This window comes from Pristis pectinata, chromosome 20, assembly GCF_009764475.1.
Source record: "Pristis pectinata isolate sPriPec2 chromosome 20, sPriPec2.1.pri, whole genome shotgun sequence".
Taxonomy (NCBI): Eukaryota; Metazoa; Chordata; class Chondrichthyes; order Rhinopristiformes; family Pristidae; genus Pristis; species Pristis pectinata.
Window position 1 is genome coordinate 13,735,527 of NC_067424.1, and position 20,872 is coordinate 13,756,398.

At 42.2% G+C, this 20,872-nt stretch overlaps 1 protein-coding gene across 3 annotated transcripts in view; it reads left to right on the forward strand.

The window, feature by feature from the left end:
- Positions 1-1,030: 1,030 nt before the first annotated feature.
- Positions 1,031-20,872, forward strand: part of LOC127580989 (putative helicase MOV-10) — a 47,524-nt gene continuing 27,682 nt past the window's right edge. Inside the window, exons 1-8 of one of the 3 annotated variants that reach the window (XM_052035026.1) lie at positions 1,031-1,535; positions 5,473-5,572; positions 10,360-10,505; positions 11,711-11,949; positions 14,806-15,043; positions 16,141-16,281; positions 17,502-17,655; positions 18,822-18,973. In XM_052035026.1, the coding sequence (XP_051890986.1) occupies positions 1,399-1,535; positions 5,473-5,572; positions 10,360-10,505; positions 11,711-11,949; positions 14,806-15,043; positions 16,141-16,281; positions 17,502-17,655; positions 18,822-18,973 (1,307 nt within the window). In that variant the 5' untranslated portion in view covers positions 1,031-1,398. Of the gene's footprint in view, positions 1,536-5,472; positions 5,573-10,359; positions 10,506-10,585; positions 10,769-11,710; positions 11,950-14,805; positions 15,044-16,140; positions 16,282-17,501; positions 17,656-18,821; positions 18,974-20,872 lie in introns of those variants that run through there. The other 2 variants (XM_052035028.1, XM_052035027.1) reach the window with 2 other exon arrangements.

A 20,872-nucleotide genomic window follows, 5' to 3' on the forward strand; every position in this document is an offset into this window, starting at 1 on the left:
TCTATAGCAACATGCAAAACATCTCCAAAACTCCTCTCTCTCATGTCTCCAAATATATTTCTATAGCCTGAGACTATCCATAACACCACCAATTTTTGTGTCATCTGCAAACCTACTAATCATACCTCCCACTTTAATATCTGAGTTGTTAACCGTTATAACAAACAGTAAGGGCACCAATACCAATCCCTATAGGACACAATAGTCACAGGCTTCCGATCACAAAAGCAATCCTGCACTATCACCCTGTCTCTTATTTTGATTTTAATTTAAGGCACCAAGTATTTAATTACTTATAATCAGCCAAGAAATAGCTAAAAGGCACACAGATGTCACTATCATTGCCAAGTAAATTATATCATAACGAATGCTAACCTTTCAGTTCCAGTTCTAGCTCTCTATGAGTACAATTACTAATAACAGCACCCCAGGACTCAACCTTTACAATTCAAGAGCTACAGTTATGCACTGAACACTTGTTGCAATCCCAGATCCCTGGGACCCGTGATTGGACCGCTCTCACCTTCTTAATTACCAACCCCGGGTTGAAGCATCTACTGCTCAATCTCCGTTGGAATACGTTTGGTGGTGGATGAGCTGTTTTCTCGTGTGTTTCTGGTCTTTCTCTGGTAGTATTTTTTTCAGTACAAGAATGGTTATAAATTGTTCCCTGGCTGTACAATTACCTGGTGTAATTGTTGTCCCATTAGGTTAGTTGTGTTATATTTTGTGCTCAGAACTGGGATATTGTTACTAAAAGGAGATGGCCTACCGGCTTTGTTTTTTGCATTGGGACAAAACTCCCTTCAGTAAAATTTGGGGGGGAAGGCAATGGCAGACAGAGACACTCTTGCCATTGGATGGGTTTGTTTTCTAAAACAAACATTTCGCCCCCAAACAGAACATTGGGCATTTAGAGGGCGTTCAGAAACTATCTAGCTGAAGAATGCCCCCAGAGTACACATTGTGCAACGCCGAATTGAGTTACGTACGCCAGATATTTGCAAACACGCATCACGTTATATGCCAAGTTTACAACGTAGAATTCCTCTTTGCATCGCCGTGGGCTGCGGGTCTGCAGCCTCCATCCGTGATTTGTCTCCTACTTCATCCTGAGTTTGCATCATTGTGGATGAATCGTAATTTTTAAACATTATCTTGGCGGCAGTTTGCGAGAACAGCCGCTGCCCGGCCGAAGTTTCACTTTCGTTTCTGGAATGTAATTAAAATCGATAAACCCCTGAAACCTAATTTACAGATGACTCACGGCAACTCCCATCTTCAAAACTACAGTTTCCAGTGACGCTCTAAACCTCGCCCCCCTTGTCTCATTTTATCTTCGTTTTCCGAGCCGTACCTTTCGCTCGAGTATTATTTAACACAAAACCAAAAATCGAAATGTCCAGGAAACTTACTTTGAGGCAGAAACGTGAAGTCGGGCTGCAGTTTATAAATTTTCTCCAGGAAATAGGCGAACAACAAGTGACCGACAAAGAACAGCTTAAATTTATTTACAATTCTCAGTTCAGGCGCAGGTAAAATTTCATCCATTTCATTTCTACCTCTCCTTCTGTTCCGTTGTATTGCGTTACAGTGATCGCGGTAACAAATTGTTGTTCGGTGTACGTTTGCTTTTGTATTTCTACTTCACATGTTTAAAGGCTCAGATGTCGTGTTTTAAATATGTGAACGCAGCTAATGGTAACCTTAGAGACCCAAGAGACTGCAAATGCTGGAATCTGCAGCAGCAAAAAACAAATTGCTGGAGGAACTCAGTGGGTAAAAGGATAGTCGACGTTTCGAGTCTAGAGCATCTCTTTGCCTCCACAGCTGCCGCTTGACCCAGAGTTCCTCCAGCAGTTTTTTTATATGGTAACCTTAATCTGCAAGAGCTAGAGGGGAGAATCACAGCCTCAAAAGGGCCAATTTAAAAAAAAAATAGAGGAAGCTAGCACTATAGATCACCTATAGTGACAAATGACTGGAGTACTGCTAGAAAGAGAGGGAAAATCACCTGGAGAATGAGAGACTTTCCCTGAAGAGAGAGAATCCATTTGTTGCTTCTTCGTAGAAATGTTGTGTTGATGTTTGGCTCCTGATTCTAGGGTGTAGAAAAGTAAGATGTCTGGATTGTAGAAGTTTGTAAATGTAGTGGTGGAAATTGCTCCCCTTTTAAAGCAAGGACTGTGGAAAGACTGGCCAATTAAAATTGTCCGCACTTCCTTGCTTTACCCCAACCCATCTCCTCGAAATGTTCCAACTCTGCCTGGGACGTCTTTGGGATGATCATTCCAACATAAACCTCTGCCCGCCGTGTAATGTGTGCTTGTATTTTCCCTCCAAATATGGTGTCTTGCACCCAAAATTAAAGGGGTACTTTTGTTTTACGTGAAGCACATATTAATTTAATAGGAAGCTGGATAAACATGAATGGAGCAATTAGAACATTGTGTGTTAGATCAAGAGGGGGTGATTGAAAGCTTTCTTCTTAGCATAAATGCTGGTGTAGGCCAAGGCCTGTGTTCTGTAATACTGTACAGAAGTCCTTTTGGCAGTTTGAATCTGTATCCCTTGCTTCATCCCCGCCCCCCCCCCCCCCCCCCCAAAGTGTAGCTCAACTGATCCTACTTCACTGTTTTCCCTGTATCCCTGCAGTTTTATTCCAAGGATTTATCAAGCTCTTCTATCACAGTCCCTTCTAGTGGGCAGTCCCTTGGAGGTGGAGGATGACTTGCTTCCACTCCAGCTCTGTGTGTTCTGACGTGGCTGATCCGCTCAGTGTGGCATCCACAGAGGACGCATGATGTGACAGATTCATAACAGTCTGCAAAGTGGTATGGTTTTCATTTTCACTGGGCTCCCAAAAAAAATTGGATACTCCTCCACTCTGATTGGTCACAGTCCAGGAATTCCCCCCCCCCCCACCCCCCCAGGCTGAAGTCATTGCATTACATTTACTTGGAGCAGGCTTTGAGAACACACTTGAAATGTGTTCTGTCCTCGTGGTAATCTCTTCCCTTGTCAAAGGTCAGAATGGAGAGCCTGTTTCAGGAGTATGGTGTCAAGCAAGCAAAAGCTGTAGCTCACCCATCGGAGCTGGTTGAGTGGAATTAAAGGCTTGAAGCTGTGAGTGGGGCCCAGGAAAGGATGTGACACTGACATTGGCTTGCTTATATTTCCAATGAATTTGGTGGGGGGAGTTGGGGGGGGGGGGGAGGCGGTATGTTGAAGAGATGCTGTTAGTGGTACTTTTCTATTCTATGCACATGGTGTGCTAGGAATTAATTGTGCAATTCTGTGCCCTCACTGACCAATCAACCATTGAAACTTTCTCTTTACTCATTTATGATTTTAAACACTACTGTAAAATCTGCTAAATCTCTCATTACTGGAACCGTTCTGTTAAATCTCTGCACTTTTTCAAAACAAAAGGTTTACATCCTCGAGGTTCGGTGCCTTGAAAGGGATTACTTAGTCCATCTAGCACCGAACTAAAGTTGTACAATTTCCTTACAAATATGAAAATGTATTAAGGTCCACCCTTCCAGTTAATACAATACTTATTTATCTGAACTATATTCATTAGATGTAGCATTGATTTCCTAATTTGTATCTGAATTACCAGCTTGCAGAATTGCCTTTCAATGCTATACTGTATATGCCAATTCTGTGGTTTGGCGGATGGTAGCTATACTTGTGTATGCTTTCTGTTAATCTTGCTATCCATGAGAAAGCACTCACTGCACTGGTTACCAGTTATTTAAGAGTATCCTCTTCTTAAGCAGATAAACAAATACATGTGTGTTACATTGACATTACATCATGGAAATGGGTTCAACCAGTCATCATTGGTGTACATCATCCACGTAAGCAGTAGTCCGAATCCCACGTACCTGCTCTGTACCCATATCTCTAATCTATTAGTCATTGCACCTGTTTCTGCTTCATTCACTGGCATGAAGCTTGTTTCTATCAGCATCTTTTGTAACCTTTGAGACATACTAAAGTACTCTACAGCTAATTAAGTTTTTTTTTATAAAAGCTTTAGATTTGGATCTAAGTGCTGCTGGCAATGCCAGCTTTTATTGAGTCGTGGAGTAGTAGAGTGCAGAAACAGACCCCTCAGCTCACCATATCCATACTGACTATTAGACTTGTCTGTAGTTCAGATTTTTGCTGCTCATTCCAAATTGCCCTTGAGAAGATGGTGGTGAGTCACTGCCTTACTGCTGCAGTCCTTCTGGTGAAGGTACTTCCACAATGCTGTTGGGTTGAGAGAGCCAAGATTTGGCCTTGGTGATAATGAAGGAACAGTAGTTGTGTTTCCAAGTCAGGATGGAATGCACCTTGGAGGGGATCCTGTGGTGGTGGTGGTGGTGTTCCCAGGCTCCTGCTAATGTAGTCACAGTTGCAATGAAGTAAACGAGCAACTCTCCTTTGAAAACGACACCCACAGACAGCAAATTAATCTGTTTCAGTTACGTTGGTTGAGGATACCAGGGAGATATCTTGTTTGTCTTTGAAGTTGTGTCATGGGATCTTTATTAGCAGTCTGAGAAGGCATGTGAGAATTTGGTTCTTGGGCATCTCAGGAAACATTGTATGGGAGTAGATTTGACAAATCAGTGCAAAACAAAAAGCAGATTTACCTGTTAGAGACTTTCATTTTAGCTTGTATCATAGCTTTGGCATTTCAGCAAACCATAGGCATATCACCCCACCTTGCCTGGATCCATCTATCACTTAGCAGCTCTTGGCCCACCCCTTCCCCTTGCCTCTTTATGCTGGCTATCTCCCCTCTACCCTTTTCAGTCCAGATGAAAGGTTTCGACCTGAAACATCGATGGTCCATTTTCCTCTATAGATGCTGCCGGACCCGCTGAGTTCCTCCAGCAGTTTGTATTTTGGACCCTCTTGTTATCGTGATGTCTGAATGGTGCAAGATTCTTTCATTTCCACATGTATTGTGACTGTACTACATAGCCTTTCCAACAATTCACAGCCTACTACTTAAAATCCATCTACCTATTCTCCCTCCCTTGTTAAATACAAAGTGCCATTCTTATGTTAACTGATGCTTTTAATGATACTGGAATGGGCTGTTGAAATTCTTTTTGGTCAAGTAATGCTTAGTCATCAAGTTGAGTTCAGTTGGTAACTGTGCAGAATTTGTATTTAACAATTAAATTCTTGCATTTGGTGTTTGAAACAATGGCCGTTGTATTGGGGAGGGCCCCCAGTGCTGGTGGAACACTACCTCAATTTTAATTGGTCTTTTTTTGGCAACTGACAGGAATAGGTGGAAGTCCAGTAGAGAGCAGAGTTGATCTGGCTGTTAATCCTGTGTACACTGGATCTTCTGGATATCCTGTATGACTAATCTGGCCCCTTCCTACGCCTGAATTTAGATTGCAATCAACAGATTCCTCCACAACTATGTTTGATATTGTATTCGTCTTTTTTTTCCCCCAGAGATGGTGTTTTGAGTGCCAACTTCTCAAGTGTAATTTATTCTCTGTCTAAATCAGGCAAGGCCCGAGTGTCTGGCGGTGAGATTTCCTTTACCTCTCAGGTATTGTATTACATTTTTCTACCACTTATTTCAACTCATCCCCATCCTGCTGTCAAAAACAAGGTGTCTTCTCTCTGGAGACTGATCTAGAGTCTTCAGGAATTAAAGGGTGATCCCTAGGAGTGATTGAACCCATGAGAGAAATCGGGGATAATTTAAAAAGAAAAGTTGTGTTTTCCCATTGTCTTTCATTGAGTTTTTTATAACTAACGTAATTTGAGTGGCAGCGATTGCTCACTTTCCACTTGCCTGGAGCAAGGAGGGACATTAACAATGGACATGTTGGGCGAACACTACTGAGGTGGTAGGTATGGGGATAATTAGAGGGAAAAGAATATAGCCTGTAACACTATGTCAGAGTCCTCTGGGGTGACTCATTGCTGATGATGCCAGCCATCTCTCTCCTTTGACGTTCTGTATGCCTGGTTGAAGTCTCAATTTCAATAGACTTGCTGTTTTTTGTTCAAATTATTTTTGAAATGATTGCATTTCTGGCATAGTTATTGTTGATGCAGTAAAAGTGAAGTAGTGGTACAGGAGCCTGAAGACTCTCACTCAGTGATTCAGGAACAGCTTCTTCCCCTCCGCCATCAGAATGGTCCATGAACACTATCATGTTATTCCCTTTCTTCGCACTTTATTTTGTAATTATAGTAATTTATTTTGTAGCACTTTATTTTGTAATTATAGTAATTTTACTCTGCACTGTACAGCTGCCACAGAACAACAAATTTCAAGATTTATAAGTCAGTAGTAATAAACCTGATTCTTGATGTCCAATCATTTGAATGTTAGCCATTTGTCTTACTACACTCTAGTGCTCCCAAGATCTATGTTAATGGGATTACTCCTTTATTTAAAAAAAAATTCTTCTCGGTATGAGGTTATTGCTTACAAGACCAGAACCTTATGCTGATTCCCTAATGTTGAAGGCTGATGGTGACCTGCCTTTGAAACTGACTAATTTCTGCATTCAGTAGCTATACCTAGTCTGCCTTTATTGTCTAACCTTGTACTCTGAGGATTTCTATGAAACTGGGTTGGCGGAACTGAGTAACTTGAGAAGGCATTTAAGAGTCAACTGTAAAAGGGAGGTAGGTTTAGGCCAGACTGTGTAAGGGTTGTTTTTCTCTCCTAAAGGAAGATAATGAAACACTTGTTCTTCAAAATAATCAAGCTTCAAGGTCAGTTTTACTGATACTAGGTTCTGTTTAAAATTCTCAAGCTGTGTAGTCTGGGCTTTTTTTTTAATATACAAGTGTTGATTCTGAGCTGGTTGAACCTGATAGAGGGAGCAAATCAAGAGTGAGACCAATGAGCCTGTATTGATTAGCACAGGGTATTCTAAGGACAGGGCCCTGCTGATTGAAGGCAGACTAGGTGCAGTACAAATTGGCTGGTTTCACGGGATATTCACCATCACCAGCATTTGGGAATGAGTAAAGGATGCTGGTCTTTCCAGTGTCCACTTCTGAAAGAAATTCCCCTAAAGTCCAGTTTAATTAAATTTAATCTTCAGGATGGACACACAAGAGACTGCAGATGCTCTGATCTACAGGAAAAAAAAATCAGCTGCTGGAGGAACTCCAGCTACCAGAAGTATGCATGGACTGTTGCGTGCTTTGGGATCTCCGAGGTTGTGAAAGGCACTAGAGAAAGGCAATTTGCTGCAGCTGAGGAATCCTGTGATCCCGTTGCAACTGTTCGCTTGTGCAATCCATTTCAGTGTTCCAGGCAGCAACTTCAACTGCTGCCTGACCCACTGAGTTCCTCCAGCAGTTTGCTTTTTAATCTTCAGTATGTTTGCATGTGCTAAGTCCTTTTGGGAGGAAGGGGTGGCAGAGGATGCAAATCTGTTTTTGGAATGTTTGCTACTATTTTTAGTTTTACTCTAATTGTCCTGGTTCATTAATGCAAGCAAATAATAATGGAGGTGAGGTGTACTCTGAATTTGTTCTTGTATTCCAGGCAATTTTTGGTCTTGCTCTGTTTGTAAGTGCTTTATATTGCTGCAAAGTTTCTCCAACCACTAAGAACATCCTTTTTAAATAAAAAATGAATGTAATCTCTTTCGTCTTTGCTCTTAAACAGATGAATTTCTAAAGTAGTTGACATAAAGTAAAATGATGCAAGATCCATGGAAAGTGTGTTATCAACCAAACTTGACATTACACCATAAGGAGATATTAGGCCACTTAATTAGAAACTTCGGCCATTTTAAGAGGTAGAGAGGTGGAATGGTTAGGGAGGGAATTTCATTGCTTGTGGATTAGACAGCAGAGGGCAGGACTGCCAGTGGTGGGATGATTTGGAATTGGGAATGCAGAGGAAGATAGAATTGGAGTGCAAACTGAGGAGATAATAGACACAAGGGAGGGTAAATCATCGAAGTATTTGAAAACGAGGATCTTAAAATGGAGCCTTTGCAGGATCTGAACCCAATGTAGAGCTCTAAGCAATGGTGATGGGTAACCTGGAGGCAATGGACAAAATGTCCAAATCAGATGCTGCCTTTTCAAAAGGAATCTTTCGAAGTTAAGGTATTCCCTTGCTATTGGTGATCTTGTCTTTGGTTGTTTCAAGAAGTGGTATGAGAATAGCCTTGGTACGTTGTTGGAGTGCATCATGAAGGTAATTCTTTGCTGCACCCATGGTGGCTAATTGATGAAGGGCATGAATACTTAAATGGAGGATGGAAGATGCTGGCTTCTGAGAGTTGCTGGAGCTGTACTCATCCAGGCAAATGAAAAGTATGATATTATGCTCCTGACGTCAAAAAATGAAGGACTAATGAGCCACCTTCTGCAGAATACCCAGACTTGTGTAGCTAGGGTATATATCTGGCCGGCTTGTCTATTTGACCTGTGGTTACCTCATTCCCTCATCACTCTGAAGATGAAGATGGGAGAATTTGCATTGAATGGTTAGGGATAAGATAAGATCTTTATTAGTCACATGTACATCAAAACACACAGTGAAATACATCTTTTGCGTAGTGATTTTGGGGAGTAGCCCGCAAGTGTTGCCACGCTTCCGGTGCCAACATATCATGCCCATAACTTCCTAACCCGTACGTCTTTGGAATGAGGGAGGAAACCGAAGCACCCGGAGGAAACCCACGCAGACATGGGGAGAACGTACAAACTCCTTACAGACAGTGGCCGGATTTGAACCCGGGTCGCTGCCGCTGTAAAGCATTGTGCTAACCACTATGCTACCGTGCCGTCACTCTTGCTGAAAGTTGGTGGCTGGTCCTTTAGTGGGAAATAACATTCACATCAGTTCAATGAAGTGCACACCAGAAATGAACTATATTTCAAGATGATCAACTGGAATCTGAAATGTTATGGCTCCTGAGTAGCCTAAACAGCTGGATATTTTTTTTAATTTGTTGCCCTTTTGTGGTTAGATTGACTCATTCTTTTTGTTTCCCTGTAACATATAAGCAACTTCCTCCTACTTTTCTACTTCAAGGTTGCTGGCTTGTTTTTCATTTGTTTTAGAGAGGCTAATAACTAATAGCATCATATAAAATGTTGGTATGGTCATGTTTTATTTGCTAGTGATGTGATCATACTTCTGCCGTGTCTTGTTTCAACTATCACCCTTTGCGTTGCTTGAGTTGAGCAAACAAGATGTGTGTGTGTTCAGCTGACACTGAATTGGCTAAACATTTATAGTATGCTAATCTCTGAGAATGTTGAATCAATCAAGTGTTTGAAAATGAGCATAATAATTTTAAAATGGAGGCTTTGTTGGATCAGAAGCCAAAGTAGCCCTGTGAGCAATGGTGATGAGTAACCTGGAGGCAGTGAGGGAATGGACAAGGTGTCCAAATAGTATGGTGCGTTTCAAAAGGCAGCTTTAAAAGTAATGGCATTTTAAGCCACCATTTTTATTTATTCTTGCGATTCATTGTCGTCATCTCAATGTAGTTGGGTGTGCCTGGTCTCAGAATCTCTTGTGTCTTTCACATCCTGCCCACGTGTGTTATCTGTAGATTTGCTGACACAGGTCCTGTTAGCAGATATACAGCGATTTCCTGCAGCTCTCAGCTTGGCATTGTTGTTGAACCATGGACTGTATGACTGACTGTCTTGATCCTTGGCTCAACACTCTGCAGCAGGATGGCAGCTGGGTACTCTGGCAGGCTGCCTCTCTCACTCTGATTTTCCCCTGTGCTTTTTAATGCAAAGGCACTGGGACTTGTTGTAATAGTTCACCTCTAACAAGATTGCAGGGACTAGGAATGGAGCCTTGGAGCTTGTTGGTCTGAAGGGCTCAGTGCCTGATCATAAGTGGATGCATGGGGAGAATAAAGTGGGATTAGTGTAAATGGGGTGCTTGATGGTTGCCATGGACTTGGTCACCCAAGGTCCTGTTTCCATGCTCTGTGAATCTACTATTCACAGGATTAGTTAGTCACAAAGTCTCAGGATTTTGAAACTTGCAATAGCCACTAGGCCACTGTTAGGAAGGAAAGAGAAGGTACACGTTTACCACCTCCATCACCACCCATCCATCCCTCCTGTCTGCTTCTTGAGTCCCTTAGTGAGAAAGGGGTACCATTTATTGAAGGTGTAATTAATATTCCCATTTTCCTCTAGAAAGAGTAGCACATGGAGGCAAAATATGGGCCATGTATTATCTGGAAAGAATCTTGTCTGATCAGGAGATTGGGTGCCTCTTAAAAGGCAGTGAAGTGTCAGCATCCATGATGCCAGTTTGTGGTGCTTGCTGCTCCTCTCAGAAGAACTGCTTAACATCTAATGTCCTCTCTTTCCCAGAGGAGAAAAGTGGTGTATGTTGACCAGTATTGGCATCGGTCCAACCCCACTGACAATCTGGGATCAGCACAGTCTCCGGCCTTTGTCCCTGAGCCAGGGAGGAGGGGCCGTGCCAGAAATATCATTCGTCAGCTGAAAAAGAACAGGTAAAGTTTGAGCTTTTCCAAGCAGTGGAATCTCGTCAGTTGTTTTGTTTTCTGCTCTTGTTTCTCCCGATCCCTTCAAGGTGCTGAGACCCTCTTGCGTTCAGCCCACATTATCCTGATCGAAGTACTATTGGCTAGTGTAATGCAACAAACCATAAGAACTGGCAGAATATCGTTGATCTAAAACAAAATCAGAAAATGCTAGAAATATTCAGCAGGTCTGGCAGCATCTGTGGGGAAAAGAAACTGGTTCAACGTTTCAGGTCAGAGACACTTCATCTCAATGTTTCTAGTATTTTCTGATATTTGTTTTGTTTTAGATTTCCAGCAATTGCAGTGTTTTTGATTTTCACGTTTCATGGACAGTCCCATTCCTACCCTCATCTGACACCCGGGTCCACGTTAGAGTCATTTGGCCATTAATAGATGGAGGAGTGGAGAGGGTGGGAGGGAAGAAAGTGCCTGAAAGAACAAAATCTATTTGGATCTTGCGTTGAGCTAAATTTGGCACAGTCTGAAGATGAAACCTGGGAGAACAACTTTTGTGGGATGAAAAAATGTGGTTTGTCATTTGCCCACCTCAACCAGCTCCCCAGGTAGTTGCAATATATAGTGGTAATACGATTGATTGGATGAATTTTTCTCTCTGTTATTACGTAACTGATCAAGAGATGAGGTGGAAAAAAAAGATTGATGAAAAGGTTTGGGAAACACGGGTCCAGCCACCTGTTCCTCCCACACCATGCTACACTTGACATATCTGGTTTGAATCCCAAAGTGGTTACCTGAAAGAAATCTATCTCGTATGAGTTGGAAAGAATCAACGCTGTTTCGTCCATTGGCCTGTAGATCTTGTTCCATAGACTGAAACGTCACTGGATGACAACATTTCCACAGTTAGTTTTGATTTCATAAAGTTCGTTATTTAATATCATGACAGTCTCTGTTCTCTGCTGGCTGTGAGGAGCTTCTCCAATGTTGTTGATGGAGCCCAATGCCCTCTGGTTGGGGTGAACCACCTGCTCTAGTCTGATGGAAGCCACGGGCCCACCTTGCAGCAGAATGGAACTTGAATGCTGCTGCTCTGCAGAAGTTTTTGGGGGGGTGGTGGTGCAGGGAGAAGGGAGGGGTTGAGGGAAGGATATCTGAGTTGCTTGTGTTTGGCAATCACTTTGGGGTATGTTAACTGTGGTTGTATGATTTAGGCATGCGCTGATCCAAAATAAACATGGCATAAAGGTAAAATCAGACTTTGACACTGATGGAGGGAAGATCCAAGTACCTGTCAGCCCCATCCAGCCAAGTACCTTCATCATCGAGGTGGTGAACGAGGGAACCGAAGTGGTGACTTTTTTAAGATGTGAGATGCTTCGCCGGTTCCATGTGTTCACTTTGAAGGATGAGAAGAACGTGACCAATTCCCAACCTTTGCAGCTGAATCCAGGTGAGATGCACATTTCCTTTCCCTGAACCTGCTTCCTACCAGTTTTCTTCCACTCCTTAGGATATTCTGTGCCATTTGCATCGATTGAGTAAGTGGTTGTAGGCAGTCTTTGTGGGAAGAGTCCAATGTCTAAAAGTCATATATACAAGACGTTTCCTTATTATTGAAGAGAAGCTTCTTTACCAAAGATGTGGTGAGAATTTAGAACTCAATAATGCATGAAATGTTTGAGGCATAAGTAAATGAGGGGAAAAAGGGGTAGAGTTATGATAAATGAAGGAAGAGGGAAGATGCTAGTGTGCAAGTTTTTTTTCCATACAACACACTTCGGATAGCTTCTGATCTTCACACACTGACCATTCCTGTTCCCTAAATTGGACTACAGATTGTCACTGCTGTATTGCCTGCACCCTACTTGTGTAAACTTTCATCCTATTGTTTATCTTGGTTATGTCAATGGAATTAGTGCAATTAAATCATCAGTGGCAAGACCCTCAATATTATCTTACTCTTTACCAGCAGGATATGTATATTCTAATTATTGTTGCTCAACACGCTTTATGCAACTCAAGTTCTTAAGTCCAAAAGAAAATGCAACTTGGCTGCCCCTCAGACTACCTCAATTTCCCCTCCTTTTCTCTGATTCTTTTCTTCTAGGCCATTATTTCCAGTAATCTTGCAGCCTCATTTCTCTCCTCTTGGCTACTCCTTCCAAGTCTTTCAGCAGTCCATTGCTTTTCCACTGTGGTGCAGTGGCCCCAGGTTTGATTCCCGTAGTTTACCTTCTGCCTTTCTGTATTGCCTGAAAGACATTAGTAGCAATTTCAATTGCCTCCTCCTACTTGCTGACATTCCATTCACTGCGTCATTTGGGAACTAATCTTTCCAGTTGGCTTGTGGTCCAAACTGTCTCGGATAGTTCCCGACTTGTGGGTTTAACAGTGAATCAGCCATCTTCGTCATATTCCTCCTAGAATGCCCATTTGGTTGTGAATAAACCTCTTGCTATCGATGATCTAATTGCAGAATTACCATTGACATAATTTCCTTTATGGGAACCTGGTTGATAGTTGCCCTAAATGAAGTCTTCCCTCCTGACTATACTTTCCACTACTGGGCCTGCCTAGTTGATTAGAGGCAATTTGGTTGTACCTTGGTGTGTACTTCCCCATGGCACTTCCTTCTCCTTTAATTATCTTGCCTCAATCTCTAGCACTAATAAGTGTTCTCACAAAATTATCTTCACCACTTTCGTCTTGCACTGAATGTCTTCCAATTCTTAGTGATTTTAGTGTTCATTTTAATCATGTTCTCTTTTCATGAGCACGTTCCCTTCCTTTCCTCCCGTAATCTCATCCATTAAATGCTAACCCATAGACTCCATCTTGGCATTTCATTAGGGCCTAACAAGTCCAACCCATTGCAGTTGAGTCCACTTCTGATTATTTTGCTCTACTTGCCACCCACATCCCCTTCCTCTCAACCCTACTACTTTGGGGCTGAGGGAGGAGGAATCTCTCCCAATTCACTTTTTAAAATCCCAACTGTGTACCCTATGGTTAAAGCAGATTGTTGGATGGAGAACCACAGCCTAATCTTAAATGTAGCTCTAGTCCCCATTGAGATCTCTTCGAATGTGGGCATTGCTCATTTCTGTTCCTTTGAGTCCAAAGGCAAAAACTTGAATGGATAGCCTGTTTAGCTATCTGGCTCGATCACACTGGGCACAATCAAGTCCTCCTATTCTGTCAAAGCAGCTCATTTAGTCCAGGCTCATCTTGGGAGTTGAAAGATAATTCCCTGTTGCTTTATTGTACTGCAGGCACTCTTATCAAGCATCCCTTCTGTCTTCTCCAACAAGCATATCATAGCCTGTAATAAGTGTAAAGAGCTCATGGATTATTTGTCATCATTGTCGAGTACCTGATCAGTTGCCTTTACCCCTTGCTTTCCTTGGGCCCCAGTTTTTTCACAATCTATCAACAAATTAGCTAAGGACATCAAAAATCATTGCCAAGTTTGCTGAGTGTACTAAAGTAGGTGGGATTGTGAATGTGGATATGAACAAGCTGCTTGAGTAGTGAGAACATGGTAGAGGGCATAAAATGTGAAAGATTGTGAAGTTTTCTGTTTTGGAGTACACAACAAAAAATGGAGTATTTCTTAAATGGTGAGGGATTGGGTAGTGTTGATATTCAAAGGAATCTCTGTGTGCTTCAACACTGTTGAAGATCAACATGCAGACGCAGCAAGAAATGTCTACAGTTTTGATCTCCTTGCCTACGAAAGGATGTACGGAGGGAGCTTCACTGGACTAGTTCCAGGGATGATGGGTTTGATGTACAAGGAAAGATTGAGTGATTGAGAGATTAGGACTATATTCTCAAGTTTAGAAGATGAGGAAACAGAATTCTCAATGGAGTTGGTAGACCAGATGCAGGGAAGATGTTGGAGTTAAGATATCTTTATTAGTCACATGTACATCGAAGGACACAGTGAAGTACATCTTTTGCATAGAATGTTCCAGGGGCAGCCCGCAAGTGTTGCCACGCTTCTGGCGCCAACGTAGCATGCCCACAACTTCCTAACCCATACGTCTTTGGAAGGTGGGAGGAAACCGGAGGAAAACCACGCAGACACGAGGAGAACATACAAACTCCTTACAGACAGCAGTGGGAATTGAACCTGTGTTGCTGGCGCTGTAATAGCGTTACGCTAACTGCTACAGACCGTGTGTTTTCCCCTTGTTGAGGAGTTGCGTGTTGGGCCACTCAGTGCAGTTTGAGACATCCAGTTAATTTTTAAATGAAGCAGATGCTTGTTATGGCTACAACAGTGACTTCTTTCCCTGTGCAGGAGACACCCATAAAATTGAAGTAATTTGCTCGATGGTTCACCCTGGCTTTTTCCCGGTAACACTCGTCTTTCAGTTCCAAAATGAGAGCTTTACTTTCCACATCATTCGCTTCTTCTCGGCAAGAACAACCAGCAGGCTGATTGAAGAATTAAAGCCAACCGCTCCCTACAAGCCATACCAGCTTGGCACTCGACGACCAACAGAAGAGATTGTTGAAGAAGGAGTGAAGCCGGACTGGTGGGGCCCACTTCTGTGATCTTGCAGCTCCCTCTTATTCTTCTAACTCTGGCTTCTCACAGCTTCTATCTTCCTTCAGTCATAATTGTTGCTGTCTGTGCTTCCACTCCTTTGAAGGTGCTTATTTAAGCCTTACAGCTCAGTATCTATCCCAATATCTCTCCAGTGTGGCTCATTTCAGTTTTAGTTAGTTACCCTTGAGACTCTACGTGAGAAGTGGAATACAAATTGAACAATTTGAATCAACAATAAAATTGTATTCCTATTATGTTCATTTTCTCAAAGCACATTTTGCAGTTGGGGAAGGTGTAATAGGGAAAGGGATTTGTGTATTTACATGGCACTGGTCTTGGGACAGCCTGAGAATTTTTGGTGTCATTTTGTTTTTATGCAGTCATTTTTTGCATGAAATAAGGATTTGGTTCAGTTCATATTTGGGCAGTTAATTGAAATGTTGCATTGGTCAGCATTAGATTTGAAATGTACATTAGGGAGACCAGGTGAGTAGATAGATGATGGAGTATTAAATTGGTAGGGAGAGCGCAAAAGAACTTGAGGGACGTGGACATCCGTTTCAACGTCAAGACTTGGAGTTATTCTTTTTAAGTAAAACAGAATATTAAAATGAATGAGCACAACAGTGGAGGTGAATCCATTCATAATATTCTGGTCAGACCTCACCTGCAGTATTTCCAGGTCATCACACCTTTTAAAGAGGCTTAAGTGCTTTGCCATGAGGGTTGTCATCCTTTCTGGAATTGTAGATCAACCTCCTGGATGCTCCTGTGAGCAGTCTGGCACATAAAGCAATGGTCTTATTCTGGTCGGGCTTGCAACATGTGACTCCTTGCAGTACTGTAGGCAATGTGGCCCCAGGATGTATGTAATTCCGATATAAACAACATCATAGACTAGTTTCAGGAGCACGGGAACAGAGGGAGAGCAGCCACCATTATTTTTCAACTATTCTCTCTCGCTTATCTATTCTTCTGCTATCCTTTTTCCAAGATATGATGTGCTGCTTTTCAAAATGTTTGTAAGTTCTGATAATCCCATTGTCCATATATTGAACTTGTACCTACTTTAAATTTTTGCAGTTCCTTCAGCAACCAACTGGAAAGAGAAGTCGCTCTTCACTTGTATAAATACTCCACAAGCTTTTTGAGAGCTGTAAAAAGTGGATTGAAGGATGCCCACCATCTCAGTCCTGATGTGAGCCAGGAGATACAAAGAATTAAGTAAGTACCACTGTTAAATTCCATATTGAATGGGGAATGCAAGATTAATGATTTGTTTCTTTCTATCCTTGTCTGGGGAATAATTGGTAATGGCTAGTTACCCTTGTTAATCTAAATTGAGTTAGTCTTGTTAGAAATACAAAGTTGAAACAGAAATAACTTGTTAAAACAAAAAACTCGGCATGCCAAGCAACATCCACAGAGAGAGAGAGTTGAGGATATGGACTTGAGGCATTTCAATAGAACTGGAAATGGTACAAACAATAATGTTTTAAGTAAGTAGAGAAGTGGGGAACATGGGGACAGACTGAAGGAACTGCTTGTAATGGGGATGGAGGTAGGATTGATGCAATGATAAGAGTGGTAATGCAACCAGGACTCGGGGAGATGTCACAGAAAAAGATAAAGAAACAAAGGTGGGTCCAGAGGAACTGTAAATGGGAGTAGGAAAGTCATTACCAGCACCTGCTGTCTGGTGGAAAAGGGAACAGTGATCATCGCCTGCAATTAATGAAAAAGCTTGAACTGGGGTGTTGTGAGGCTGTGTCAAAAGATGAGGCACTGTTACTTGGGCTTCTGAGCTTTATTAGAATGGTCAAGAAGCCAAAGCAGAGTGGGATGGAGTATTAAAATATCAGGAGCTCAGAATTGTGCAAAAGATCCTTCCATTGTTGGGATTGGATGCGATTGCGTATTTGGAAGGGAAACTGCCAAGAGCTTGATCCCACTTCTGTATTAAAATGCTTCTCCTGAATTCCTAAGCAGGTTTATTAGTGGATGTCTTAGGTTTATGATTCCTTCACATGCAGCACAGAATATGCTCTCTACCCCTCCTCTCAGATCCAATTGTCAATTTAAAGACACCTCTTCCCCTGACCAATTGTCCCTCAGCTTTTCAGTCTGACAACCCTGGTATAAAGTTTGTCGATCCATTTTTGCGCCTCTGCAGTGGTCGCGTCCTTTTTATTTGTAATGGGGTGGGAGGGATCAGAAATGTGCACGTTACTCCAAGCATGGTTAGAAAGTGCTTCCAGGGCTGAATGGGGACACAGAATGTGGGTGGGACCAGTTGTAATGCCCCTTACTGCTATACCAGGAGAAGGCCACTTAGCTCGGCTGTCACCAATAACAACTGGGTCCTAGTGCGTGATGATTTGTGACCCTGTAGCTCACTCTTTGGCACACTCTGCTCACAAAAGAAATGCTTTCTCTTTGTGCAGTTCTTTACTGGCTTCTAACCTGCAGTTCGAAAATTATGCTGAGAGATTCTCATTGTTGCTCCATTTGGAGGAAATTCAGATGGAAGTTGACATTACCAGGTACAACATGGAGAATGTTACCATGAAGAAGGAAAATAGACTTCTTGTTCTCAAGGTTAGTGCAAGTGTTTCAAAGGCTTAAGTTGGAAGGAGATCTTGAAAGAATTGGAACAGAAATAGGTCTTTGCTTCCAGAGGCTCCTCTGCCATTTATTTAAAATGTATTTGCAGCACAAAAATGGGTCATTTTGTACCATTTGTATACATGCTTGTTTATGCACCACACAAGCCTAACCCACCTTTTGCTTATCTCTCTATTCCCTTCTCCTATAGCTTTATTCAGTTCCCCTTGTGCTTCAGTCATTCCCAATTTGTATTTTGACTTCATTAACCGATTTCTGTTCCATTTCCCTTGGATTAAAAAAATCCATCTATCCTGGTTTTCAAACTTTCAATTGACCCCCACTTTGACAAACTTTTGAGAGAGTTCCAGACATGATTCTTGATGTCATTCCTACTCCGCCTGGCTCTTATTTGAAGTTTATGCCATTGTACATTGGACTGGTTCCTCACCAGAGGAAGTGGGATAGATGGAGGGATCCTGAAATCCTTCAATCGTAATGAGATCTTAGTTCCTCACAGGTTAGAAGATTATCAGCGTGGTCCATGCAGCTAATCATAACTAAACCCAACTTGCACTGTGTAGGGCAGCATCCGGACAACAGATGTCCAGTGACTTTTGAAACCACTGACCAGGAGACAAACTGGCCATTGTGGCACTGAGTCAAGCTGACTAGGCTCCTGATCTTGATGCCTGAATTCACTGATCTCAGCAGGGATGTAAAACAAAAATGACCAACATTTCAACAAGGTCTTTCACAAAGTAAGGATGTCCAGAAGTGGATTACAGCCTACAACGTGGAAACATGGAAGCCAACTGTGGCACAGGAATCTTGCACAAAAGGCAATGTGACAGTGACCAGATTCTTTTTTTATACTGATGTTGATCACTTGTTTAGACAAAGCTCTTTAAAGTAGCGCCAGAGGATTTCTTGTTTCTCCTTGGAGACCTAAGCCTTTGGTTTAATGGCATAGTTTAAAGATGGCAGGTCCAACAGTGCAGTACTCCTTTGGTCATTTTTAAGTGTCAGCCTAGATCTTCCTACTGGTTTTGGGAGCTAAGGTTGAATCCATGTCCTTCTGACTTGGGAGGGAATAGTTGGACTTGGGATGACACTTGTGACAATTTGCCATTTCTGCTCTTCCCATCCCACCTTGGCAGGTCCCTGGTGTTGCTGAAAATAGACCCTCAGTGCTCAGAAGAGATCATCTGCTGGTGTCGAAGAGCGATGATCAAGGGCAACCAATCACCCGCTACAAGGGCTACGTACATCAAGTAGAACTGGAGCAAGTTAAGCTGGGATTTTCCCAGAAGTAAGTTTTGGAAAATTTCCACTCTGGCAAGTGGGCTTCAAGCTTCCTCGAGGTTTGTCTCTTTTAGGGAAGGTTACTGGGCCATACCAGGTAGAGGGGTTAGTGGGTTCCTTTTCTTGAAAATTGTTGATCCATATGTAATTTCAGATATCATTCTGTCAGGTTTCTTGTCATTCTTTTCAAAATGTGGGACAATGTAAAACAAAAAAATGGCAAATTTCTCAAATGGTAGATATTCTACTAGGAAGAATGAGATCAAAAGTTCCCAAATGGGCCAGCATAATGGAGAAATCCAAGTGTGGATACTCCAGTTTCCAGAAGTACTGACCTAGGTTACAAGTCCGAGGAGTTAAACGTGCGTGACCTTGGTTAGACCACATATGGAGAACTGTGAAGTTGTTTCTAAACTCTTTGTAATACGAAACACATGCAAAATAGATTGAGTAGAATGATAAAGGTAAAGGTTGGAGGCTGAGGCTGTTTTCTCCCTTTTTTTTAAAAATGGACAGGTTGATCTGATAGACATCTGTGGAATTGAAATGGTAAGTTATAGATGCGGTGCCAAGGAATTACAAAGTTAGGATATAGTCACAAGGTAGTGAAGAAGGATGGTTGCAACGTAAACAACAATCATAAAACAGTAGGTGTAGAAACAGCAGCCGTTTATGCCTACTGTTTTTACCTAAATTTACAGAGACTGCAGGCACTGAGATATCATGGCTCTAAGCAAGAGTGTAGTCAGAGATAAGGGAGTTGTAGTCTAGGGTATTTTGCCCCTGGTAAATCTGCATCAAAGAAATAGCTAAGTTGTGACACTGCTAGATTGACTAGCGTAACCAGAGGACTCTGAGCTTGAGCCCTCAAGGATGACCTTCTATATTACAAAACACCCAGCAAGACAAAAGTATAATTTCTGCTTCACCAAGTAGTCTGCCCTAATTTGTGTAGCTACAACTGCACAGTGTAAGAAACAAATAACCCATTAGAATTTCCTCCTTGGAGGTAGAGAGCAACCTTGGTGTAAATGTGTTTAGGGATAATGGGGCTAGAACTAGGGTGGTTCCCATAGTAAGAGATGGCTCTAGAGTGCCCTCCAAACACTGACGTACCTAAGTGATGAGGTCTGGTCATGAGACAAGGTGGAGTTGCTTCTACATGAGCTGATCAAGCAGAGCTGTTGATGGCGAAGATGTCTTAGCATGCACTCTTCTGCACCTGATAGACTAAATGTGGATAATTGAGCACTTGTACATTGATGAGCATGGTGATTTGTATCTCCAAATATGTACAAGAATGTGTGTGGATTGCAGCTACTAAAGATGGATGGGCTCTTCTCCCTCCTACACAATGTATGGAATTGGTTGAATAAATACATTTCTGCCTGACCTGAGAATGGAGATGTTTGAGTGATTCCTTGCTCCACAGCAATAGTGTCTGTTAAATCCTGACGGGATTCCAGGAAAAAGCTCTTTACTCAGACTGCTGAGAATATGGAGCTTGCTATCACACAGCATGGGTGTACGTGAGGGAGAAATGAACCAAAGAGTGTGTTGATTGGGTATCTGGGGAATTTGAATTTTTCCATTTTAGTTGTTCCACCATAACACTTGCATTGCTGTACCCAACAAATCAGTGGTATGGCCCAGCATTAGCTTACTATAACATTCTGTCAGTAACCATTGAATTGGGAACAGAGCCCAGCTAAAGTATATATTCTGGCACTGACCCCTATCGTCTAAGTCAGCCAAGGGTGAGACTTGGGGCCAAACCAATTGGTTTGCTTCATTAGAAGTTGTATTTAGTGATTGATTGTTTTAAGGTTCACTTAACAAAACCGTGTTGAAAAGACTTCAGGCCTTCCCAGCTTAAGGGGGTGGGGGAACGGGGAAGTGTTGGTGA